The sequence below is a fragment of the Melanerpes formicivorus genome, unplaced genomic scaffold, assembly GCF_026170545.1.
Source record: "Melanerpes formicivorus ecotype bairdi unplaced genomic scaffold, bMelFor1.0.p_v2 SCAF_1, whole genome shotgun sequence".
Classification (NCBI taxonomy): domain Eukaryota; kingdom Metazoa; phylum Chordata; class Aves; order Piciformes; family Picidae; genus Melanerpes; species Melanerpes formicivorus.
The window spans coordinates 41,209,755-41,235,855 of NW_027142353.1; the positions used below are offsets into that span (position 1 = coordinate 41,209,755).

At 43.9% G+C, this 26,101-nt stretch overlaps 2 protein-coding genes across 6 annotated transcripts in view; one reads left to right on the plus strand and one right to left on the minus strand.

Annotated features, from left to right (window-relative positions):
* LOC137442397 (cohesin subunit SA-2-like) overlaps positions 1-11,333 on the plus strand; it is a 74,123-nt gene extending 62,790 nt beyond the window's left edge. For all 3 annotated transcript variants that reach the window (XM_068141104.1, XM_068141114.1, XM_068141122.1), the window contains 6 exons: positions 1,083-1,237; positions 1,346-1,474; positions 5,192-5,379; positions 6,774-6,948; positions 7,960-8,053; positions 10,334-11,333. In XM_068141104.1, coding sequence (XP_067997205.1) covers positions 1,083-1,237; positions 1,346-1,474; positions 5,192-5,379; positions 6,774-6,948; positions 7,960-8,053; positions 10,334-10,342 — 750 coding nt within the window. In that variant the 3' untranslated portion in view covers positions 10,343-11,333. The remainder of the gene's footprint in view (positions 1-1,082; positions 1,238-1,345; positions 1,475-5,191; positions 5,380-6,773; positions 6,949-7,959; positions 8,054-10,333) is intronic.
* Positions 11,334-11,729: 396 nt separating this feature from the next.
* Positions 11,730-26,101, minus strand: part of PPP2R3B (protein phosphatase 2 regulatory subunit B''beta) — a 61,264-nt gene continuing 46,892 nt past the window's right edge. For 2 of the 3 annotated variants that reach the window (XM_068141180.1, XM_068141189.1), the window contains 4 exons: positions 25,746-25,921; positions 21,115-21,233; positions 20,924-21,030; positions 12,734-13,942 (listed from right to left, as the gene is read on the minus strand). In XM_068141180.1, the coding sequence (XP_067997281.1) occupies positions 13,798-13,942; positions 20,924-21,030; positions 21,115-21,233; positions 25,746-25,921 (547 nt within the window). In that variant the 3' untranslated portion in view covers positions 12,734-13,797. Of the gene's footprint in view, positions 11,880-12,733; positions 13,943-20,923; positions 21,031-21,114; positions 21,234-25,745; positions 25,922-26,101 lie in introns of those variants that run through there. The other variant, XR_010987676.1, reaches the window with a different exon arrangement.

The window sequence follows — 26,101 nt, forward strand, 5'->3', positions numbered from 1 at the left end:
AATTTATTTGTGCCTACCTTGTTAAGCACAGCAGTGTCCTTTATGCACTGGCTAGGCCACACCTTGACTCCTGTGTCCAGTTCTGGGCCCCTCAGTTTAGGAAGGATGTTGACTTGCTGGAGCGTGTCCAGAGAAGCGCAACAAAGCTGGTGAGGGGTTTGGAACACAAGCCCTATGAGGAGAGGCTGAGGGAGCTGGGGTTGCTCAGCCTGGAGAAGAGGAGACATTATTGCTCTCTACAACTACCTGAAGGGAGGTTGTAGCCAGGTGGTGGCTGGTCTCTTCTCCCAGGCAGCCAGCGCCAGAACAAGAAGACACAGTCTCAAGCTGTGCCAGAGGAGGTTTAGGCTGGAGGTTAGGAAGAAGTTCTACACAGACAGAGTGATTGCCCATTGGAATGGGCTGCCCGGGGAGGTGGTAGAGTCACCATCATTGGAGGTGTTTAGGAGACTTGACAGGGTGCTTGGTTGCATGGTTTAGTTGATTAGGTGGTGTTGGATGATAGGTTGGACGTGATGATCTTGAAGGTGTCTTCCAACCTGGTCTGGTCTGGTCTGGTCTGGTCTGGTCTATTCTATTCTATTCTATTCTATTCTATTCTATTCTATTCTATTCTATTCTATTCTATTCTATTCTATTCTATTCTATTCTATGTCAGTTTCTTGTTGTTCCTCCAGTCATTTGCTTCTGAAGCACATGATTTACCTGCTCTTTTGTAAAGCTTTTGTCTCTGTAAGCTAACTGTTCTAGACAGTCTGATCACCCAGGTTGGAAGAGACCTCCAAGATCAAGTCCAACCGATCACCCAAACCCAGCTAATCAACTAATGGTACTATGTGCCTCATTCAGTCTTTTCTTAAACACTTCTGGGGACGTGGACCCCACTACCTTCCTGGGCAGCCCATTCTGGTGGGCAATCACTCCTTCTGTGACGAAATTTTTGTCTAAGATCAAGCCTAAGCTTCCCCTTGCACAGCTTCAGACTGTGTCCTCTTGTTTGCTTGCTGTGCATGTGCCTGTGTCCTGGCACTCTGTTTTCTGTAGGATTACATATGGTTGCTTATCTGAGACATCTTTTCTAGCTGTTTCAGACTCATGCAGAAGGCCAAGACAGCAGTAGTGGAGTGGACTTCTCTTCAACTTCCTTCCTAAACATGAAGGAACTTGCTCGTCGCTTTTCACTAACGTTTGGCTGGGACCAAGTGAAATCTAGAGAATCTGTAGCCATGATACACAAGTATGTGCCGTGTAACATCGCTTTGTCCATGGTCACTGCTTTTTTTGGTTGTCTGTTCTACTATTCTGGGTTTTGTTTGTTTGTTTTGTTGTTTGTTTCTTCCAATAGGGAAGGGATTGAATTTGCTTTTCAAGGAGCTGCTGGAGGAGATGGAAAATGCTTGCCTCCTAACTTGAGCTTTCTGTTAATCATCAGTGAATTTTCCAACAAGCTGCTAAAGCCAGACAAAAGACTAGTGTAAGTTAAGTTCTTCTTGTGCCCAGTTTGGGTTTTATGTATCCTGATACATGGGACACTCGACCTTCCGTGTTGCAGAAGCTGCTCAAGGGCTTTTGGAGAACCTTTGAAATCAGTCTGCCCCTGAGACTGTTATTCTGAGAGACACTTGCTGAATTTTGTCGTAGTACTTATTTCAGATTGTATGTGCAGCATGCATTCTGGGTCTTTTTTAGATCTAGTTTTGGCCACATATGGAAATTCTTCTCAATGAAAAAAGATGTTCATTTGGTGGAAGAGATTTGCAACTTGACTGGCTAGTGGAGCATCAAGAATAATTTCCTGAATAGAAAAGTAAAGTAGAAAAGATCAAGGAAGAGATAGTGTCTGGATCATTATTTTGTAGTGATCTAATTCCACAGCTTCAGGACTCAATTACATGAGTAATTGAGTGAGTAATATAGTCCATGGACTATATTTGGAATAGAAATAAAGATGACATTATTCATAATGTGGATATTTAAATTAAAGCATTTACTGTTTACAGAGGAATATGCCCTGATCCAGTTGGGCCTGTATTTTATAGTGGTTTAAGTATTTGCATTTAATAATACAAGAAGGATAGCCTTATTTTGGCATTGTGGGACATTATGCTTCTGAACATGGAGGTGTTTGATTATGTCTCTTCACCCTTTCTTCAGCTGCCTCAACTCCAATCATCTTTGAGAAAGAAGCAATGTTCTTCTTTCTATGTGACCTTTGCCATTACTTCCCTAGTTAGTGCTGCTGATTTTGGATCTGGTTCTCTGCACTTCAGCCTTCTATTTACAGATACTGTAAAAACTATTGCAAAACATACAATAGGTATTTCCATTTTCCTGAGAGCGTGTTTGAAGACGTGGGAATGTAAGATGAAATGTTGACACATCTGCCTCTTTCAATTTCTGAGCAAATCAGTCCTGGACCTTGTAAGTTCCACTTCTTTTCCAAAGTCATCAGAAATGGGGGAAAAAAAAAATAAAACCCAAGCCATCACATCTTGCTGAGCCCTGTGTGATGTGTTTGCTCCTGTGTCAGTTTGTGTTAAATGGAGGTTAACTTTCATGGGATCATCAACCAGTTTGTATACAATAAGGGTAGAGAGTGGTCAAATGTCTACTTCCCTGTGACTTTACATGACAAACACAATTTATTCATGATTTCCAGCTACTCAGATAGTGTATTTTAAAAAATAAATTCAAACCCCAAATGCAAAATACAGGAGAAAAATATTGGACTTACATTGATTACAGCCCCTGGTAAATCCAAAGTGGGTAATCTGTGGGTAGTGATAACTTCCTTTTGGATTCTTGCGTTTTTCCCAGAGAGAATCCATGAGATCTACAACCAGAACTAGTTTTCATAGAATCACAGAAGGGCTTGGGTTAGAAGGGACCTTAAATATCATCTGGTTACACCCCCCTGCTGTGGGCAGAGACACCGTCCACTAGACCAGGTTGCTCAAAACCCCATCCACCCTGGCAGTGAACGCTTCCAGGGAGGTAGCATCCGCAGCCTCTCTGGACAGCCTGTTCCATTTTCTCACCACCCTCACAGTAAAGAACTTCTTCCTAATATCTAGTCTAAATCTACCCTCTTTCAGTTAAAAACCATTACCCCTTGTCCCATCACCTTGTTCCCTGATAAAGGGTCCCTCCCCATCTTTCCAGTAGGCGTCCTTTAAGCACTGGAAAGCCTCTATAAGGTCTCCCTGGAGCTTTCTCTTCTCCAGGCTGAACAACCCCAGCTCTTTGCCTGTCTGCACAGGGAAGGTGCCTTAGTCTCTGGTTTTGATTCTTATTTAATTTCTTGACCAGAGGATATATTCCAGAAGTGTATTCCTGAACATATTACATACATTCAGGTAGGTCTATTGATTGAAAATTTTTGTGAGGAGTAGAGTGCCTATCAGGGAATGCACTTCGACTTCAGTTCTCACTGCTTTGGACCTTCCTACTGCTGCTGGGAACAAATGGGAAACAATAAAAATTCACAAGGGGGGGAAATTGCAGTTTTATCCACAACTGCATCCAGACTGTGTTTCTAGAGTAACAGTTTCTATTCTGGGAGGCCTAAAATGCTTTGCAGGGGCTGGAGATTATATTTCCTCTTAGAAATATTTAGGTTTAACTCCATCATAAATTACTGGATGGAATGTTTTAGGTCAACATGAACTTTTAGAAATAAACATCTGGTTATTTTCATTTTTATTAATCATAGGATTGATGTCCATGTCTGTATGTTAACATATGTGAATGTACCTGTAACAGATGAGATACAGAATATGGGCATTTGTTAGAAAGGAGTATATTTCAACACCATCAAAGTATATGGATTTTAACCTTCTCCCCTGTAATTGCCCAGGCTGTAGCAGTAAAATACCTGACTTGTCAATTGCTCTGTGCTACAAAATGCACACAAGAAATGAATGATTGAATAACAAGCAGTATGAAGGGCCTGATTCCTGAATCAGTAGGAGTCTTTCCATCGACCTTGATAGCAGTTGGATTAGGCCCTAAACCAGTAGTTACAATGCATGCTTGTTTGAAACCAACGAATTCCATTACCAGGGTTTCTTGATCCCTGGGGCCCCCGGAGTCCAGGACTCCTAATTGTTTCACAGTTGGTGATTACCTATACCTCCTCCTAGCACCAAGCACCAGTGTTCTTGTTTTGAAAAGTGAATGAAATGCCTGATATTTTCCAGGCCCCACTCCTAATCAAAGAAGGAGTAATAACTGTAGCAGCTGGCGTTAAAACTGTCACTTCTGGTATTTACTGAGGTGGGGTCTGTTTTAACAACACTGGGCTTGATTTTAAAGTGATGAGCTGTAGCTGAAATGTAGTGAATATCCAATTTCTAATCTGGAGTCAGATTTTGGTTTTCTTTTCGTATGAAGTAGGAATGGATCAGAAAGATTTTGCCATAAATGGCCTGGTTTTCAAAAATGATATTTGAAGGAGACCTCTTAGCTCCAGAAAAGGTGACAGTGTCACCTGGGATTCAGGGAAGCCCAATGTCAAGTGTTTGGATTAAATCGGGCAGAACAGAGATTTGAACTGATGTTTCCCACACCCTGTGTGTTGTCATAACTGCAGAGCTGTTAACTGCTTCTTGCAGACACTTGACATTTTATTTGGAGCCTGAGAGAATTGGATTGAGTTTGAGATGATATTACAGAGAAGGGGTTTATTGGTTGTTCTTGGGTTTAATTTTTACAAAACAGGCACTCAAGGTGTGAATACCTGACCTGCTCTACTACCGCGTCACAAGGAGCATCTCTTGCCTGGGATCTCCTTTACATTGCAGTCCATGAGGCAGAAGAGTGCCACCAGGAAAAACGGGTGCAGCCTTTTGGAGTTCTGCTCTGTTCAGACTGCTCTTGACAGCAGCAATTGGCAGTGACTTTTCCTGCACAGGAAATTAATTCTAGAGATTGATGTAATTCCACGATGCCTGTGGATCTAGGGCTGTTTCTAATGCTCAAATTCAGGCACACTTCTGGCTTTGAAGCCATTTGCATTTTAAATATTCAGGTGTTTCAGAGGTGTCAGGTATGTCTGAGAATTGGGTTTTTTTTGACAGTTCTGTCTGCACCTATGGAGAATAAAGGGAAAATGCCTTTCCAGCAGTACCTTCCCTAGATGCTGAGGAGAAAGATACTGAGTTTTCTTATGTTTTCTTTTGCTTTTCTCCAGGTACGCTTACTTAAAGAGGTATATAACAGAACCACTGCCTTGCAGAGGAGATGAATGGCAGCCGTTGATCTCCTACAGAAACTCTTTATTGATAAATGAAGATGAGGAGGGCTCTGTCCTCAGCAGCTCAGGAGAGTGCCCCATGGGCACATCTAAGATGTCTTCTTTTAAAAGGAAATTATCTAATGGTATGAAAACTCCCATGTTTTGGATCATTTGTATTTGCTTTGTCTCGGCTAAAATGCAACTCATGCTTAGCATTAGCAGTACCACAGTCTGCTGGGTGCTGTGGACATTCCAGTTTGAACTGGTGTTTTTGCCTTCAGCTTTGTTGTTGTTAAAGATCTCTTCACTCAATAGCAGTCGCTCCTTCTGAGGAGAGGCTGAGGGAGCCGGGTCTCTGGTTTGGAGAGAAGGAGACTAAGGAGTGACCTCATTGATGTTTATAAATATGTAAGGGGTGAGTGCCAAGAGGATGGAGCCAGGCTCTTCTCAGTGATGCCCAATGACAGGGCAAGGGGCAGTGGGTGGAAGCTGAGGCATAGGAAGTTCCATGGAAATGTGAGGGAAAAAAAATTGCACTGTGAGTGCGACAGAACACTGGAACAGGCTGCCCAGGGGGGCTGTGGAGTCTCCCTCTCTGGAGATATTCAAGACCCATCTGGATGAGTTCCTGTGTGTGATCTGGTATAGGTGATCCTGCTCTGGCAAGGTGGTTGGTCTAAATGATCTTTTGAGGTACCTTCCATCCCCTAACATTCTGTGCTTCCATGAAGGTTGGTCTGGAGACTTTGAGAAAACCTTGAGTTCTGCTCTGTGGCATTTGTCTGTGCCACTGAGACCTGGTTCCTTGCTTTTAACTGTTAAGAGCATTGTTTCTTTAGGCTCTTCAGATAATTGAGAAAGGAGAGGTATTTACAGAAGTTGATTCAGATCTTCATTCCAGATGATCTGGGCCAAATCATCTTCTGGGTTCTTTCTCTGAGTTGAATTTCTAGGCAGACTGTAGGATTATACTAGTGGTTAGGTGGCCTGCATCTGGGCTTTAGCAGCTTTGACAGATTTCCAATCTGTAATGCAGTATTCACTGCATGGATATTATGGCCTTTAGTTAAATGTAGTAAAGCCATTATGAAAGCAATGGCCAGTGAAAATGCTAAGTGCTATGGAGATGCACAGTTGTATGTAGAGGAAAGGGAGCTTTTCCAGAGCATCATGTAGTTTCTTTCTGATCCTTTCTCAGAAATTTTCTTCCCAGTGACTTGCCTTCAGAACATTTGTTCCTTTGAGTCCCAAAGGCCCTCCTTTCTTGAGGGTTATATAGACTCTGCAGTACTGATAGCACATATGGACTGGGGCCAGGATCACAAATCTAGAGTGTGGCAATGACCAGTGGGCAAATCGAATGGATTTTCTTTCATATGGCTTTTAGCTGTCTCCTTCAATAAATGAATGCTTTGTTCCAAGTCTCCCTCTGAGCTTGGCCTCATTGCTTCACTGCTCTCTGGAAGACACTGGAAATGTCCATCTCAAGGCCTCTGAGGTTGAGGCTAAAGAACAATCTGTTCATTGTCTCTTACAGGGTCTTTGCCTGAAACCAGCCAGGCTGAAGTGGCGGGTGAAGCCCTGCACCTGCAGCACGCTTCCCAGCTCGCCTCTGCAGCAGGGAGAAGCAGAAAGAGGCTGAAATCTCGAGAGGTGCACTTGCAGAAACATTTGCCACACCTTTGTCCAGGAGGGCTGCAGAGAAGCTACTGGTGAGAGATTCATGTCTTACAAGCACCTTCACTTGTCCTGGTATTGAAATCTGGGACCTCTCTGCCCACCTGTGGTTGTCTTTTTTTGTAATACTTCCATGGGACAGGGTGTGTGTGCCCCTCCTGACTTTCTTATGGGATATGTCCCAAGGACAAGGGTTTTTTTGGGGGTTTTGTTTTTTGTTTACTTCCTCAATCCAATATCTACATTTGCTGCTTTAGCCTGATTGTCCCCTGCTGTCAGAGGGCATCTGTGCCTCCCTGGACTATTATTGAGTGTGCAAAGAAGATGACAAGGAAGGAGGGAGACTCCCTGTCCTACTTCTTGCCTCTGGGCCTGATCGTAGGACTGTGGTGCTGGTTACTTCCTGGCTGTTTGCTGGACGTTGGGTGGGTTTTTTTCATCTCTAGAAATGAAAGAGAATTCTTGTCTCTGCAGATCTGTTACTAACTGCTGTGGTCACTGGTGACTTTCTTTGAGAGAGGTGCATGAATGTGTGCAGCATGCACACATGCCTTAGTGAAACCCCACAGAACTTGGATGTAAGAGAGGCACTGCAGAAATACAGAGTCTGGAGTCTACTTTTGGGCTCAGTAAAGCACTCAGAGTGCTTGTTTGGGATATTTTCCTGTAATACAGTTCATTTATTGAGATGTTAGGTGCTCCCACACAGGTAGGTTAGAAGATGAAACAGATCCCAGAAAGATGCATGTTTTTCCAGGTTTTGGGTCATTTATTGAGTGGACCTGGTGAATTCAAGTAAAACAGAACAAAAATGTATGAAATATGCAGGTAGCAGTGTTTATGTAAGTGTTGTGTTTCTGTACTGTCTTACTGGTATTCCTCTTTCATACCTGGAAAATACTAGGCCAGAGACTTTGGGCTACCTTAGATATCTCAGCAGCAGATCTTAGTATCTGAACTACTCTGCCTGAAGCACACTTGTGCAATGTGTGCTGTTGTGAACTTCTCAAGACTTAGCTTTTGTTTTGTTTTATTTTTTTCCCTAGTAAAGACAGGGTTAAGACTGAAGATATCTCAGAGTTGGGTCAAGCAGAAGATACAGCTGAAGATGTCGATGTTGATGTGGTTGATGCAGACCAGGTAATAGTGGCTCAGGTTTTCTAGTTCTGAGGACACCTGGAGCTGAGGTGGGCGAGTGTGAGTTCAGGGTCTCATGAGCACCTGTCCAGCACAAAGCATTTTTGTGGCCCTTTCAGTTTGAGAAAAGGGGTTTTCTACACTTCCCTTTCCAGATGCAGTTGTAGTCTTCTTCAGCATGCCCTATATTTTTAAGGCAGTTCTTGCTATAGAATGTAGACATCCTTAGCTTACATTAAACACTGGGATGTGATCCACTTTCCTTTTTCCCCATACTGTGAAGCTTCTTAAGAGCCCTTTGCTGCAGTTGCCTCATGTTACTCACACATTGCAGAGGTGCCACTGCTGCATGGCCTGCAGGGAATGTCTCCTTCAAAAATGGTGTTTGCATTGTGCTCTTTGAATCCAAGGACTCAGACTGTGTCTGATCACTGATCAGTAGGGCTTTCACTGGAGTGTCCCTTGTTTCTTGCCCTTTTCCAGTCAAGGTTGTTAGAGAGATTACTGTTCCCAAACCAGCTGGGGATTTGAAGGGAAACACGTGAACATTGTGGGCAGCCAGTGTAGCCTGGGGGTTGTCTTGTGGGCACAAGAGAGAAGTTTGGCAGAACTGCAGCTGTCTGCCTGTGTCTCAGTTCAGCACTGGAATGGATGCTTGCAGCAGGGAAAGACTTTTAGCACTTTGGACCAGTGGAGTGCAAGGAGTCAAGAAGGGTGTTATACATCAGTGGTCTTGCAGCAGCCACTATACTGAAAGGGGGAAGAAGCTGTGAGGTTTCCTGTGCTGCAGCTGATCACAACCTTTTGTCTTCTAAGGTTTTGTTGTGTTAGGCATTGCAAAGAGCTGAAGGATTTCTTCATGTTTTTGTCCTGATTTTCCCCTGCTCTCTGAACTCCTAACAGAATGTAAACACAGTGTTTGGCAGAGGTTTTTTTGCAGTCATTTGGGCAACCCTTTGATTGCCAATGGCTCTGATTATCTGTTTATCCCAAGCCCAGATACAGGCTGGGTGATGAGCAAATTGAGAGCAGTGCTGTGGAGAAGGACTTAGGTGTGTTAGCAGAGGATAAACTTGAACACGAGCCAGCAATGTGCGCTTGTAGCCCAGAAAGCCAGTCACATGCTGGGCTGCATCAAGAGAAGTGTGGCTACCAAGTCAAGGGAGATGATTCTCCCCCTCTACTCTCATAAGACCTCACCTGGAGTATTGCATCAAACGTGGGGTCTTCAGCACAGGAAAGACATAGCTCTGTTGTAGTGGATCCAGAGGAGGGACACAAAAATGATCAGAGGGCTGCAACACCTCTTCTGTGAAGATAGGCTCAGAGAGAATTGGGGTTGTTAAGCCTGGAGAAGGCTCCAGAGAGACGTTATAGCAGTCTTGCAGTACTTAAAGGAGGCCTACAAAAAAGATGGGGAGAGGGAGTCTTTATCAGGGAGCGTAGTGATAGGATGAGGGGGAATGGTTTTAAAATAAAAGAGTGTAGATTTAGACTAGATATTAGAAAGAAATTCTTTACTGTGAGAAAGGAGAGACACTGGAACAGGTTGCCCAGAGAAATTGTGGATGTCCTCTCCCTGGAAGTGTTCAAGGCCAAGTTGGATGGCACCTTGAGCAGCCTGGCTTGGTAGGTGTCCTTGCTCATGGCAGGAGAGTTGGAACTAAGATATCTTTAAGGTCCCCTCCAACCCAAACCATTCTAAAATCCTCTGGAGTCTAACATTCAAAGGCCTTGTATGATTTTTCAAGTATTTAAATGAATTTTTTCCTGAAAGTTGAGCAAATGGTTTCTTTTCACATTGGAGTGGTGGGGGTTTTTGTCTGTTGTTGGTTTTTTTTGGTTGGTTGGTTTTGTTTGTTTTGATTTTTAAATTATTCATCAGAGGGCTAGAAGGAAAAAGGGACTTTCACCTTGTCTTCCAGTCATATGCCTATTAAAATGTAGACTATTTGTTTGGACCATGTGATTGGAGCAGCTCCTACTGAAGATGGGTAAGAAAAGAATTTAAATCCACGGACCAAGATCACAGCCATTCAGAAAACGCAGTACTTATCTAGGATGGGGCCTTACCCTGTAGTGCCTGTTCTGGGCTCCTTGTAGTACAGAGGTGTGCTTTTGCTGTTTTGTGGAAGCTAACTAGAGTGCTTTCCAAGAGCTAGCTGTGATCAAGCTGCTAGATGGTTGGATGCTAACACTCTTACTCAGATTCCATGTGTGCTCTTACATGGTAATTTCTTCATATGTGACTAACCTAATCTTACTTTTTTTCTTCTGGTATAGGAGAGTTAAGCCACTGAGAGGAAAACTGGAAGTGAAGAGCACACTATTGCTTTCTTTCCCCTGCAAATTGTTTAACTGAAAATGGGGTTGTTATGGTACCAGCCAAGGAAGAAGGAGATCACATCAAGTCAAATCCCTACCTGTAGGCATCCACCTCAGAAGCAGTTCCTGGCACCATGGCTGTTTCTCCACATTGCCATTTGTGGGTGGGTTTGATTTGTCTGTTGCATTTCTAAGGTTGTGAGCATTATGAACGTCATTGTTCAGCTGCATCCTGGTCTTTGATGCTGTCTTGGAAAAAATCCCAACCTAAGGACTGGAATCAGGGTACTGACAAATACTGAGTCAGAAACACCAGGGTAGATGAGACAAGCTTGCTCAAATTGGTGTGGAGACAGCATTCTGCTGAATACATTCTTTGCCATTTGAGGTAACCAAAGTTGGTATCTATCTGTTACCTTGTACCTGATGCCAGGGTGAAAGGAACCTGGCCCAGCTGTGTACACTGTGACCTGCTGGGTGATGGAAAGTGACTTGGCAGTGCCAGTCACTGCCTGTGAAACAGGAAACATGGAATAATCCTATAAATTCCAGTGCTTACAGAGATGTGGTTAGTGGTCGGTGGGGATCAGGATGCATTCCCAGGAGACTTGCATCAAGGCTTCTAAGTAATAAAGAAACAGCAGACTACATGACTAAGTATTTTCCTCTGGAAGAAATCCTTCATACACAGCAATCATGTGGTATTTGCTTGGGAAATATAAAGCCTGAAAAGACAATGTAAATAGACTCTAAATAGAACCCTCCAAAAGTAGTTTTTCCATTATGGAACACTGAAGAGTGTTGCAGAGGCAGCAGGCTGGGGAGTGCTGGCTGCTTTCACTGACCCTTTGTCACTGCTCCATGGAATTGTACATTGTGTTAAGCCTATTTGCTTAATTTTTTAACACACACACATGTATATATATTTTGCATTGCAACTGTGTAAAATAAATGCAGAACTATTGCTATCCATGTGTACTGAAAGTGCAAGTGATATTCCCACAGCGTCTGGAGATAGAGCAGCAGTACTACTGGGCCTTCTGTTTACCCTGTTATTAAATAGAGAAGTGAGCACCTGTGACCGTGGTGGGGAAAGCTGTGGCTGCCTCCCAGGTACCCTGCAGTGACAGCTGTAAGCCATTGTGCTTCGCTTGTGCTAGGTAAGTATGCAGTAGGCTGATGCAAGGGGAGAGGCAGCACTTCACTGTCTCTGTTCCTCTGTGACTCAGTAACACACCCCCAACTTGGAGTGTAGTAGTGATGTTTCCTTCATCCATCCTGGTAAGTGCACCTAGGCCTAAACACCTGCCAGGTAGGCAGAATGCAGCTGGATGAAGAAAAGTTACACTTCTGATAACATCAAACATGCAGGTGCTTTAATTCTTGTAACAAAGGTCTAGGGATGGAAGACCTGGGGGTCTGGGGGAAGATAGAGTCATCAGTCTCATTCATGTATTGCAGTAAAAGGCACTTCCACAATAACCACCTCCATCTGCTCATTTGCCTGTAGGGAAAGAAAAAAAAGAGACTTGGTTAGCGCAACTGTAAGAGCAAGCAGGATTCAACAGGCAGTTCATCAAACACCAAGTGCCAACAGCAGCTACAGGTGCTGCAGAGGAGATCCACCCTGCACCCTCAGGTGGACAGAAACATATCACTGTGTGATGAGAGATCACACTGGTTCTACAAGTGCCCATTCCCAAACCCTCTTTTTAATTAAGAAGGGGGAAGTTACAGCTGAAGGGTTTCAGGTAGAGAAAAGCAGCAGGCCACCTTCTCTTGAACAGCAATAGAAGGTCAGGATCATCTTCTAGAAAGCCAGTTGGTCCTCTCCTACTACACCTTAGGCAACAGAACTTTATGTAAATGCTCTGTGTTTCTTTCCTATTTAAAACCCTGAGACAGTCAGCAAGTAGGGAAAGGCATCCAACCCCCAGCAGAGGAATCTGACATTGATGAGTTTCCATTCAAACTGGACTAATCAACCCTAAGAATCCTCTGAGTGGTATTAACATGACTTGAGTTCTCCTTGGTAAGGTTTACTGATCGATGTTATGAGATGCAGTTACTTGAGATACAGTTGTTGTTTTTTAAGTCTCTGCATGAGACCTGTGATGAGTTGAGCAGAACAGGTTTCTCTGTACCACTTCTAGACACTGAGCAACACTGTCTTCTGGATGAAGAAAAACCTGCTAGAGCTTGATTGCTTTGAACATGCAGTTTGGTGTCATTATCCAAGTGGCTCATTATCCATTATACAGGTGGAACCCATTTGATCTTAAATGGTTCAGCCATTGTAAAAGCAAAGTTCCTTGCAGGCAGTATGTGACACAATGATGAGGAACTGTTAAATTACACGTATGAAAATCTTTATTTCAAAATACAAACATCTTTTAAAGATTCCAACAGATCTACACTGCAACCCAAAAATACCTTACATCCCTTTGTACATTGTTTTTTCTCCTTTTCCCCAACAAAATCTGTTTAACAGTAATAAGAGTGAGGCAACAATTCAAGCTGCTGTGACACTGATGTGATCCATGGAATGTGTCAATAGCAAACAACTGAGAGGGGGGGGACAGACAAAAGCACTGAATGCCCACAACAAATTAGTGCACATCACTGATCAAGTAACATTTATACAAAGGATTTAAAAAAAAAATACATTGGTTCCTTCTACATGAATTAACACAATCATCATGGGTCAAGTATGAACACTACACAGACTTCATTATTAAATAATTGTTCTATAATGAACATCAGTGAAAAGACTGAAGTTTAAAAGGGCAACCAAAATTAAAGTTGGGGCAAACAAGAGCTAGGCAGAGGAGAGAAGCAACATGTCTCAGGCATTCTCTTTCCTTGTGCACTGATGTGCTCAGCTTGTCAGATGAAGCTCTGCCTCTAAAGGAGAGCTGAATCACGCACTCAGAGCCATGTGTGTTCCTTGTCAAGGCATAAAGCCTCTCAGGGCTGTCTGTGAGCACGTAAGCCTTGCAGGCCAGGTTTTACATTGTCTCCTTCCCTCCTGTGCCTGGACAGGCATGCCTGTTCACATATGGGATGGAGATGGTCAGTGCACCACACATCAACTCTGAGAGAATTATACAGTTCTCTTAAAAACAGTAGATTACTTAGAAGTCAAATATCGTTATTCTTCCAAAAAAGGAATTCTGCAACATCTGTAAATAAATATTTTAACCTATTTTACAAACTCTAGACTATTGAATAAATACAAAAAGTTTCATCATTCAATACAAATGCTCTTCCTTCATTTAGAAGGTAGTATAGTGATTAAATATTTTTTTAGCACAAAACTAAGCTCACTTCCTGGAAACAAAACCCTCTGAAACGTCTAGGTGTGTAGCAGACCTGCTGCAGACTGTCCCTTCTCTTCTGCAAGTGTTGATCGTAAGTAACCACTACTCAAAGTCCTCTTCATAGTCATATTCATCCAAGTCTACATCAGCCAGATGGGAAGGCATTTCAAAAAATGGTCTTCTTTCCATTTGATACTTTAGGACATTTGCCTTCTGATGGTCTACAGGATTCAGTTCTGCTTCATACCTAGGAGTGGGCAAAAAAAGAAACAGAGAGTGTACCTTCATCAGCCAGTGCCTAAAAATTAGAACTCTAACAAGGCACCTGTCAGAAGACCACAGCCCCCAGTATTTTATAGCTACAAAAAAGAACCAGAGTAAAGAACCAGAAGCAGCACTAGGTTTCTGTAATAATTCCATTTAAGGTAGCTTGCTTTCCCTGTCATGTGCAGAACTTACTAGTGAGACACTATACTTGACTTTACCGAAAGGATTCAAAGCACAGAATCACAGAACGTTAGGGGCTGGAAGGGACCTTGAAAGATCATCTAGTCCAATCCCCCTGCCAGAGCAGGATCACCTATACCAGATCACACTGGAACCCATCCAGATGGGTCTTGAGTATCTCCAGAGAGGGAGACTCCACAACCCCCCTGGGCAGCCTGTTCCAGTGTTCTGTCACCCTCACAGTGAAAAGTTTTTCCCTCACGTTTATGTGAGCACATGCTGCTCCAGTGAAACACACAGAAATGGTCAAATGCAAGACATAAGTACTTGACAGTACTTGGGATGGCTTTCAACAAGTCCAAGTGCCGAGTGCTGCACTTTGGCTACGGCAATCCCATGCAGAGCTATAGGCTGGGGTCGGAGTGGCTGGAGAGCTCCCAAACAGAGAGGGACCTGGGTGTGCTGATCGACAGCCACCTGAATATGAGCCAACAGTGTGCCCAGGTGGCCAGGAGGGCCAATGGCATCCTGGCCTGCATTAGGAATAGTGTGGCCAGCAGGAGCAGGGAGATCATAGTGCCCCTGTACTCTGCTCTGGTTAGGCCGCACCTTGAGTACTGTGTCCAGTTCTGGGCCCCTCAGTTTAAGAAGGACATCGAAACACTTGAGCGTGTCCAGAGAAGGGCAACAAGGCTGGTGAGAGGCCTTGAACACAAGCCCTATGAGGAGAGGCTGAGGGAGCTGGGATTGTTTAGCCTGGAGAAGAGGAGGCTCAGGGGTGACCTCATTGCCCTCTACAACTACCTGAAGGGCGGTTGTAGCCAGGAGGGGGTTGGCCTCTTCTCCCAGGCAACCAGCACCAGAACAAGAGGACACAGTCTCAAGCTGCGCCAGGGGAGGTTCAGACTCGAGGTGAGGAGGAAGTTCTTCACCGAGCGAGTCATTCGGCATTGGAACCGGTTGCCCAGGGAGGTGGTTGAGTCATCGACCCTGGAGGCATTCAAGGGGAGATTGGACGTGGCACTTGGTGCCATGGTCTAGTCATGGGGTCTGTGTTGATAGGTTGGACTCGATGATCCTCGAGGTCCTTTCCAACCTAAGTGATACTGTGATATACTGTGATACTGTGACAGGAACCCCTCACATTCTTTTTAGGGAAGCTGAAGTTACATTCAATGAGGAAGAACAAGCTACCCCTGCAGTAGATACAACAACAAAAAATGAATGTTGAATGGAAAGTCTGACTGACTGAAATGTGCACCAGCAGAAAGAAAGTGATAGCAACCGTGTGTTCAAAGCAGATGCTGGAAAGCAAAACCCAATTGATTCACCAGAAATTACTGATAACCACCTGCTGCTGCTAGGCATGAACGGATGGAGAATAAAATGTAATGTTTAACCAACCTACTCAGTGATGGCTTATAGTTAAAACATATCAGCTCCAGCACTGTTTGATGGCATCAGCCTAAAATTGATAGCTGTCAAGATTTATGATGTCAGATTAAAGGACTGACCATTTCCTGGGCTTGGTTGCCTCAGGCTCATGTGCATCTTCCCAGGTGCTACTGCATCTCATTTCAGAGTGTTGATTGTTTTCATCTAGTTAACAAGACTAGGCAAGGAAGAAACTTTAGATACTACAGTGTCTGTCCTTCAAATGTGGCTTTACAATGACATGACATGGTGATTAGAAGTGTTCTTTCAGAGAAAGACATGGGACAAAGAGGAGATAAATACTAAGAATCCACTTTGGACACTAAAATAGAGTAGCAGTAATAGCAGAGGCAGGAGGAAGAACATTTTCAATGGTGGCTGCAATTCTGTTCAAACAGTTCATCGATAAACACCACACCAGCTTCACCACCATTTTCAGTAAAAGAAACTTAACAAAATAAAGATGCTTGGGTAAAAACAGTTAAGGATTAAGCACTGAATTTAGAGTTTTAGAATTCAGAATAAACCAGGTTGGAAGAGACCTTCAAGATCATCGCGTCCAACCCATCATCCAACACCACCTAATCAACTAAACCATGGCACCAAGCACCCTATCAAGTCTCCTCCTAAACACCTCCAATGATGGTGACTCCACCACCTCCTCAGGCAGCCCATTCCAATGGGCAATCACTCTCTCTGTGTAGAATTTCTTCCTAACCTCCAGCCTAAACCTCCTCTGGTGAAGCTTGAGAGTGTGTCCTCTTGTTCTGGTGCTGGCTGCCTGGGAGAAGAGACCAACCTCCGCCTGTCTACAACCTCCCTTCAGGTAGTTGTAGAGAGCAATAAGGTCTCCCCTGAGCCTCCTCTTCTCCAAGCTAAGCAACCCCAGCTCCCTCAGTCTCTCCTCATAGGGCTTGTGTTCCAAACCCCTCACCAACTTTGTTGCCCTCTGTTGTTCTCTGGACATGTTCCAGCAAGTCAACATCCTTCCTAAACTGAGGGACCCAGAACTGGACACAGGACTCGAGGTGTGGCCTAACCAGTTCCTGATTTTCTTTCCTCTTTTCATTGTTATTGTTGTTACTTCATCCTTCCCATGAGTATTAAAACCTCAATTCTGTGAGTGAGTGCCACTCAGTGCTTAGGCAGGGAACAGAATACTCCCTCACAAGTCCAATGCTGATTTGAACAGGGAACAGAAGTCATCCTAAGAGTTACATACTTGAAAACAAGGATTTGGAAGGATGCGTATTCAGTCCTAACAACACTGTTGGCTCACACACCTATAATTTATCACCTTGTGCACTATTCATTCTACCTTTTTAAGAAGGATTATATTTCTTTCTTTTTTAAACAGAAACATCTTGAATGCACCTTTTGCATTTGTTTATTACCTAGTGACAGAGGTGACAGCAGCTCAGGGGTGACCTCATTGCCCTCTACAACTACCTGAAAGGTGGTTGTAGCTGGGAAGGGGTTGGTCTCTTCTCCCAGGCAACCAGCACCAGAACAAGGGGACACAGTCTCAGGCTGCACCAGGGGAAGTTTAGACTCGAGGTGAGGAGGAAGTTCTTCACCGAGCGAGTCATTCGTCATTGGAACGGGTTGCCCAGGGAGGTGGTTGAGTCATCGACCCTGGAGGCGTTCAAGAGGGGATTGGACGTGGCACTTGGTGCCATGGTCTAGTCATGAGGTCTGTGTTGATAGGTTGGACTTGATGATCCTCGAGGTCCTTTCCAACCTAAGTTATACTGTGATACTGTGGTATCTCAGATACTTTACTTGCAGGTTCCATCCACCCTATGCTCAGGAGACTGTTACTCGAACATTAGTGGACCAAATGGAAATCCTGCTCTTTTCTGAAGCTTTAGTGGCCTTTACTCCTTTCTAAGTGATTTAAGGAAATTGAGAAATGGTGTCTCAGTTTTACACATCTGGGCACTGAAATTACTTATTTCTCACAGTATTAAAAAAGGCTACTGCTACTTCCCAGCAGAGTCATTTTTGTAGAAGTACAACCATGCAACTACAGCGCCTCTAAAAAGACCTTTCCTCCTCTCCTCGGATTTCTAAAGCCCACGTGAAACGCTAAGATGCACACTGAACACATTTTTTGTGGAAAAGAACAGAACTGTTCTGCCTGCAAGAATACTGGGTGTGAATTTTGCAGTTTTTACCTTGCAGACATGTTGGGGGTGAGGGGGGTGGGGCAGTTGGGAGTGGGAAATATATGAAAATAATCTAGCCTCAGAAGTAGGCAGCTTAGAGAAACAGCTGCAGGCAGCAAGCTCATAACTGAATCAGAATAAAAGCACATTGTGGCTCTTTCTTTATAAAATGGATGCAAATGGGATCTGCACTTGTGAGTGAAATTCTGCCTAAACATATCTTACAGCTTTACAATATTACACTTGTCTACAACAGCCCATAGATTTCAAACCCTTCATGAGAGGTGCAGAGTAACTTGGCTTCCTGACACACAGGTAGGTCACTCACTAGTAATGTCGAAAATATATTTTGCCTCCAGGGAGTTTCAGTTGCCAGTGAGACCACAAAGGCTTCCAGGACAGAACGCTACAGCAACAGTTGAGAGCCTTCCTTGGCAATCTAGCTAAGGGTTGGCTTTTACAGACTGTAGCATACACTTCTGAACCCCGAGCATCTCTCAGCTCACAAAAGAACTAGTTTTCCAGAGCATTCCACAGCAAAGCTGTAAGAGGTTTTAAGAGCTGTAAGACAAATGGGATCTCAATAAAATCCAGGAAATTGACATTTAACTATCTACTGTCAAGTGAGCTTGAGTCAAATTTAATTAGGAAAAAAACCTTGAATTTTGCAACTTTGTATCTGAAAATGGGCAAAATGTGCTTACCACTCAGATTCTTTTGAGTCTATTGAGTCACAACAGCAGGATTTAAAACTGGGAAGGTGCAGACACAAGCACTGTGATTGAGGGACCAAAGGAAGCCAACAGACCAGCAGAGGAGAGAAAATAAAACAACAGAGGTGCAGCACAGCTCTAGCTAATATTTAGGATGTTCAGATTTAACAGTACCTCAAGGCTTCTAAATGCTATTAATTCCTGTCAAGCCTGGCCTCTCAGCCTGACTCTATGATTTACTATGTTATATTCAGGGGGCCCTTCTAACAGACACAGAGACCAGTCAGGAGCACTCTAACTTCACCAGTAACTTCTTAACATTTTGACTCCTAAATTTTTGGCTTAAAGACATTCATTTTATAAGAGCATTCTAAAACAGAGGGCCAAAAATCTTGTTCCTTCACTAGTTTTGTCAGCTAATTTATGAATAACGTTTCAGACACATAGCAAACTGCTGGCCAAGCTGTCAGCCCATGTCTTGGATGGGAGCACACTGCATTGGGTTAGGAACTGGCTGGAGGGCCAAGTCCAGAGAGTGGTGGTGAATGGTGCCACATCCAGCTGGCGGCCAGTCAGTAGTGGTGTGCCCCAAGGATCAGTGCTGGGCCCTGTGCTCTTTAACATCTTTATTGATGACCTGGATGAGGGCATTGAGTCCATCATCAGTAAATTTGCTGACGACACCAAGCTGGGGGCAGGAGTTGATCTGCTGGAGGGTAGAGAGGCTCTGCAGAGGGACCTTGACAGGCTGGACAGATGGGCAGAGTCCAACAGCATGAGATTTAACGCATCCAAGTGCTGGGTTCTGCACATTGGCCACAACAACCCCATGCAGTGCTACAGGCTGGGGTCAGAGTGGCTGGAGAGCAGCCAGGTAGAGAGGGACCTGGGGGTGCTGGTCGATGGTAGGATGAACATGAGCCTGCAGTGTGCCCAGGCAGCCAAGAGGGCCAATGGCATCCTGGCCTGCATCAAGAACAGTGTGGCCAGCAGGAGCAGGGAGGTCATTCTGCCCCTGTACACTGCACTGGTTAGGCCACACCTCGAGTACTGTGTCCAGTTCTGGGCCCCTCAGTTTAGGAAGGATGTTGACTTGCTGGAACGTGTCCAGAGAAGGGCAACGAAGTTGGTGAGGGGTTTGGAACACAAGCCCTATGAGGAGAGACTGAGGGAGCTGGGGTTGCTTAGCCTAGAGAGAAGGAGACTCAGGGGTGACCTTATTGCTCTCTACAACTACCTGAAGGGAGGTTGTAGACAGGTGGATGTTGGTCTCTTCTCCCAGGCAGCCAGTACCAGAACAAGAGGACACAGTCTCAGGATGCGCCAGGGGAGGTTCAGGTTGGATGTTAGGAATAAATTCTATACAGAGAGAGATTGCCCGTTGGAATGGGCTGCCTGGGGAGGTGGTGGAGTCACCATCACTGGAGGTGTTCAGGAGGAGACTTGATGAGGTGCTTGGTGCCATGGGTTAGTTGTTTAGGTGGGTTGGATTGGTTGATGGGTTGGACATGATGATCTTGAAGGTCTCTTCCAACCTGGTTTATTCTATATGCAATTCTATATGAATGTTGGAGGTTTAAACAAGCCTTAACTCACCGCTCACTTTTGTTAATTCTGTAATAATTGTAGTGGAGGATTTAATGAAGAGGTACAAGGGTGAACCTCCTTAATGCTAGAGAGGCTGCGTGATGATAACAATTCCCTTCTCTCTCTTTTCTCTCATAGGCTTTCTTTAACAAAGTTTCTTGAAATCAGTGGGTTAAGAGGGTTTTTACTTTCTCTTTCAATGTGTTAAGAGTTTTTAAAGCACTCTTAAATACCAAGGTAGTCACTCCCTAAATGCTTGGCAAGAGTCTAGAGATATTTTAAAATGGAATACTGATGCAGGAAATACCGGGAAGCGTGTCTTCTCCAGACGGGTCTCATCTGCTTAGGGCCTAAATCAAGTTATATTTGCTCTTGTTCTCCTTATCTTTTCAAAATAATGAAAACATTAAATGTCAAATTCAGGACTTTGGACTCCCAAGATATTCTGGAAGCTACACTGCAAAAGGAGTGACATTCAAAAAGCACCATCTACTGTCTTATGGATGTGTAGAGAACTGTGAGAAGATACTTCCAAGCTGATAGAATTGAGTTCAGAAGTGGCAGTTGTCACCCTTGTCCCTTCCGAGCTCTTAATGAAGCTATTAACAACAACCTACAAAAACTGATGTTGGATTTTGTTTAGAGTTGAAGCTTTTTCAAACTTTAATTCCTCCCAAAATTTTAAGCAGGGTGTCTTTGACAAAACTGATGTGACCAAACTGTCAAGGAATATTAGATACAAGAATAGTTCTTCCTTTCTCACCAGAGGGTAAAACATGACAAAGAGCAAGGATCTACAAAAACATCACCAAGGATAATAGTGATGGAGAGGCTCCACATTAGAGAGGACTTGTACCGACTCTCCTGCTACATTCTTACCCATCATTCCACTGGTCACTTGCTGCCTCTTCTGCTACCAAGATATCGTACTCTTCAGCAGCATACTTCTCCCAGTCAGAGAGCTCTTGGCTTTCCCCTTCACCATCCTAAATAATCACATTGCAAGTTATACAAAAACGTATTTATTGCTAAGCTCACAGCTAAGAAGAGTTTTAAAGCTTCATACTCACCCGCAGCATAGAAAACTGATCCTTCTGTTCATGGTCAAGGTATTTTTCGATGTTGAAAAATGTATCAAAAAACACATTTGTCAACTTACATTGCTTTAAATCATGCAGAGTAATTTTTCCTGTAAAGAAGATTGTGAGAAAAGATAATTAGAATAGAATAAACCAGGTTGGAAGAGACCTTCAAGATCATCGTGTCCAACCTATCACACAACACCACCCAACCAACTAAACCATGCAACCAAGCACCCTGTCAAGTCTCCTCCTGAACACCTCCAGTAATGGCGACTCCACCACCTCCCCGGGCAGCCCATTCAAGTGGGCAATCACTCTCTCTGTGTAAAACTTCCTCCTGACCTCCAACCTGAACCTCCCCTGGCACAGCCTGAGACTGTGTCCTCTTGTTCTGTTGCTGGCTGCCTGGGAGAAGAGACCAACCTCTGCCTGTCTACAACTTTCCTTCAGGCAGTTGTAGAGAGCAATAAGGTTACCCCTGAGTCTCCTCTTCTCCAGGCTAAGCAACCCCAGCTCCCTCAGCCTCTCCTCATAGGGCTTGTGTTCCAAGCCCCTCAACTTTGTTGCCCTTCTCTGGACACACTCCAGCAAGTCAACATCCTTCCTAAACTGAGGGACCCAGAACTGGACACAGTACTCGAGGTGCGGCCTAACCAGTGCAGTGTACAGGGGCAGAATGACCTCCCTGCTCCTGTTGGCCACACTGTTCCTGATGCAGGCCAGGATGCCATTGGCCCTCCTGGCTGCCTGGGCACACTGCAATTAGAGTTGAAATGATCCTTTCTCCAGAGGAGGAATGTTACTCAGAAGCGAAATCATCATTATGATCAAGAACATTTGTTGCTCATGCTCAGCGCAGTGGGTGAGGAGTGAACAGATGAAATACAGATGTGCCCTTTAAAGTGGACAAAACTTGGAAATTTATGTTTTGGATTTGTAACTTGATTTAGCTGCCATCCTACTGTCCTTCCATATGTAGGAGTGAGATGCAGTCTACCTTGCTCAGCTAGCTATTAAAAAAATCATTTAAGGTAATTGCCTAAGCTTCCTCAAGAAACTTGTGCCATTTAAGATGTGCTTGGGTAGCAGGTAGGAACCTCCTCTGGCAGCGGCCCTTTTTCTTCTCTGACTTGAAAAGAAAAAAAACCCAAACCAACAAGACAAAGCTAACAGTTACTATGCTCCCTGCAGATGCATTTTTCATAGAGACTAGTTTTCCACACATGTCCAGCCTGATCAATACTTACTGCTTTGAGAGGAAAACTAAATGCTCAGAGGTGTTGTTTGTTCGTTTTTTTCTTATAAAATGATAGTTTAGAGACCCATATCCATGGATCTGTTAAAATGTTAGAAGTATTTGTCAAGTCGGTTGGAAACGTTGCCTTATTTAAAAGGCTGAATATTAAGCTCCTGCAGAAAGACTGAAAAATAGCAGACATACAGGGAAGGACAGATGGCTATCCTTAAAACTCCCCCTTACTGCTTCACCTGAAATAGGGCCAGTCTCCAATTGCTCACTGCAGATGTGGAAAAGTTCAATTAGAAGCCAAAATTAGAAAAGCACTTCCTCAGCATACTCCCCAGCCTCTCAACAAGCATAACTTAAGGAGAACAGAGGAGATGCTGTCGTAGTTTGGGCTGGGTGCCCTCTGCTACAGGGGTGTTTCCTGTGTCCAGAAGTCCAGCCCAGTGGGTGGACACAGGAAATTAGGTTATTTCCTACCATGATCCCTTGCACCACTATAAGTTTCACGGCGGGGTCTGGCACTTCCTCTTTCCTTCCTCTCCGCCATCCGGTAACCGGGGGAGATGTCTCCCGGCCATGGGCCTGGTTAGGCCCAAGGCCACAAGAGGATGGGCAGTCTCAGATCTGGCCAGCTGAGACTAGCCTAGCAGTGGGGGTGGGGGAAGGAGGAGCCCTGGGGGTTTTGGGTGCACCCTCAGGTGGGGATGGGATCTCTTTGGGTCTGTTTTGGGGTTTCTTCTTGTCACTGTGTTTCTAGCTCTCTGCACACACTCACTGTTCTCTATTTAAACTTTCCATCACTTTTGCAATCCGCTTGTCTGAGTCGTTATTTCTGTGCATGGTGGGGAGGGGGTTTGCCCCAACCCATTACAGATGCAAAATCTGAAAGATATTTGGAAGTGGTTGCCATACATGTTTCTGTCACTGTGTGAACTGCCTTAGTGTATTCTGCCTGGCTTAGAGCTGATGCTCCAGAATGACACAAATCCCTCATGGCACCTGTGTCCTATCCGTCAGACCCACACAGATGCCTGATGTATTGGGCCATCTCAAGTGGCAGCAACCAAACAAATTATTTGAGTCCTAGTTATATAAGCTCCCAATTTTAAGTTAGACACCTATATTTGGTCCATCAATTTGCTCTCCAATTTCCACCTCTTGCAATGGGAGCTTCGACACCTAACATTCATGTGCATGCCTACCATTGTCTCTCAAAGACCAACAGAAGAAACAGTAATAAAAAATCCCCAGAAATTGAGATAATTCACAGGCCTCTGAATTTGCTGTTTGGTACACAGTATCCTGTAGCATACTCTAGCACAGTTTAGCCATTACTGCAAGAAAGGACCTTCTTTTGTTTCATATCTGTCAAGTGAAATGTCATTTTATGCTGCTAGTTTTTGTATTAGAAAAAACAATAGGAGAGTTTCTTCTTAATCTACCTTTTAAATGTCACTCAGTTGTTATGAAAAAACCCTCAACCCTTCACAACTGGCATTCATTTTTCTTGCTCTAAATAACTCTCATCTTGGCTGTGTTTCACAGCCTCCTTTTATCATCTTCATGGCACAGAACAGATACATCAATCTTGTTGCATTTGAAATGCAGAACAGAAACATTACTGAAATAGTCTGCCTTTCAGAAACATAATGTTCAAGACTGGAAGGGAACCCCTGTGTTCAAGAGGCTATTGTAGACAACCATATAGCATAAGTGTGCTCCTCAGAGCTTGCTTCACTTATTAAATGCTCCTCACTCCCCAGAGATTATACAACATTGGTTGATGACTTCACTCCACTGATACCTAGTACTTAATGTCCCTAATGCTCCTTTTTCATGTACAGGTTTTGTTTTAATCTGCTTTTAGAATGTGTTTTCACCCAACAAATACATTTTAACTTGGTTTAAATAAGAACATGAAACAGGAAGTTCTGGTTTTGAGCTATTTCAAGTCCCTTAGCATTCAAAAAACTGTATCTCAATAGAAGACAAATGCCTTTGAAAAGTAAAATCAAGTTTCTTCTAATATAAATATTTCCAATGATAGAAAGAAGGTGGGCAATAAGCAAGGCTATTACTAACTGATTCAGTAACCATCATTGTACAGACACTAACAGAAATACCCTCTTACACACTCAACACAAGTGACAATATTCAAGTAGGAAAACCTGCTTCATCTAGAAGCTTCTAAATGCGAAACACCAGACAAACATTAAAGTTGCTAAATGAAAAATTAAATATGGCATCCAAATGTTTTTAGTATTGAGCAGCACATGAAGGGCTAATACAAACTGAGTGTCATGCTTACTTCCAAAGTTTGTTTGAGGTATAAAATGTAAATTGAAGTTTGAACTGCTCAAGATCATATGGCTCACATGCAGGAGAGTAGAATGCAGGTCTACGAAGGTTCAGATGTGTATAGAAACCAGTCAAAAAACTGAGAACAAACTAGTATTCAGTTATTTTAAAACCACCTGACATGAATTTGCTAAGAGTCTCTTAGGCTTCTAACCTAAAATAAGACACTACTAATCCAGAGAGACAAACACTGTTTAGAAACTGTTCCCTGAAGAATTCTCTGGAACAGAGAAGAGGCGAGTGAGCAGAACTGACCTCAGTGCTCGGCAAGATTATGGAGTGCAATCACACAGCACTTACAGGATGGCCAAGGGATCAGGCCTAGCCAGCATGGATTTAGGAAGGGCAGGTCCTGCCTGACCAACCTGATCTCCTTCTATGATGAGGTGACCCGCCTGGTGGATGTGGGGAGGCCTGTGGATGTAGTCTACCTGGACCTCAACAAGGCCTTTGACACCATCTCCCATAGTAAACTCCTGGCCAAGCTGTCAGCCCATGGCTTGGACAAGAGCACACTGCACTGGGTTAGGAACTGGCTGGATGGCCGAGCCCAGAGAGTGGTGGTGAATGGGTTGCCTGGGGAGGTGGTGGAGTTGCCATCATTGGAGGTTTTCAGGAGGAGACTTGATGGGGTGCTTGGTGCCATGGGTTAGTTGTTTAGGTGGGTTGGATTGGTTTATGGGTTGGATGCGATGATCTTTAATGTCTCTTCCAACGTGGTCTATTCTATTCTCTAACAACAGTCAGCCAGAGAGCGACAAGATTTCCTTGAAGATTAGACACGGCTACAAGCCCAAATAAAAACCTACAAGGCATTTTAAAGCAGCATATTAAATTTCAGCATGAAAACAAATGCCTGCCATTGGAAGACCATTTGATGTATAACCTGTAACAGATTTTAGAGAAAAGACAATCTAAAGGCATATTCTTTGCAAGACCACCTGAGCACTTTTAAGGGTGCAATAATTTCTAATCCAGAGAAACAGAAATTACAGATGGGAGAGGACTTTATTACCTTCATATTGTGGCTTCACAAGGTCCAGCATCTGGCACAAACAGTCTTCAAATGGCAAAGGTTCTATGGCCATGTTATCTAATTTTTGGCATTGTTCTTCATAGAAGTACTCCAGTTCGTACATAGACAAAGCACCGTCTCCATCAAGATCCATGCAGCGAAACCAGTATTCAATGCTGAAATGCAGTAAACCCATAGCAAAGAACTGTTCACACAGACTTACTGAAGAATCTCAAGAATTTATGTTACCTGTTTTAAAGACTACACTGCTTAGGGATGCAAAACTAGACTTCAGAAGACTACATTCTATAACGGCATAGAGAGAGGCTGTTTACAAAAGCCTGCAGTGACAGGAC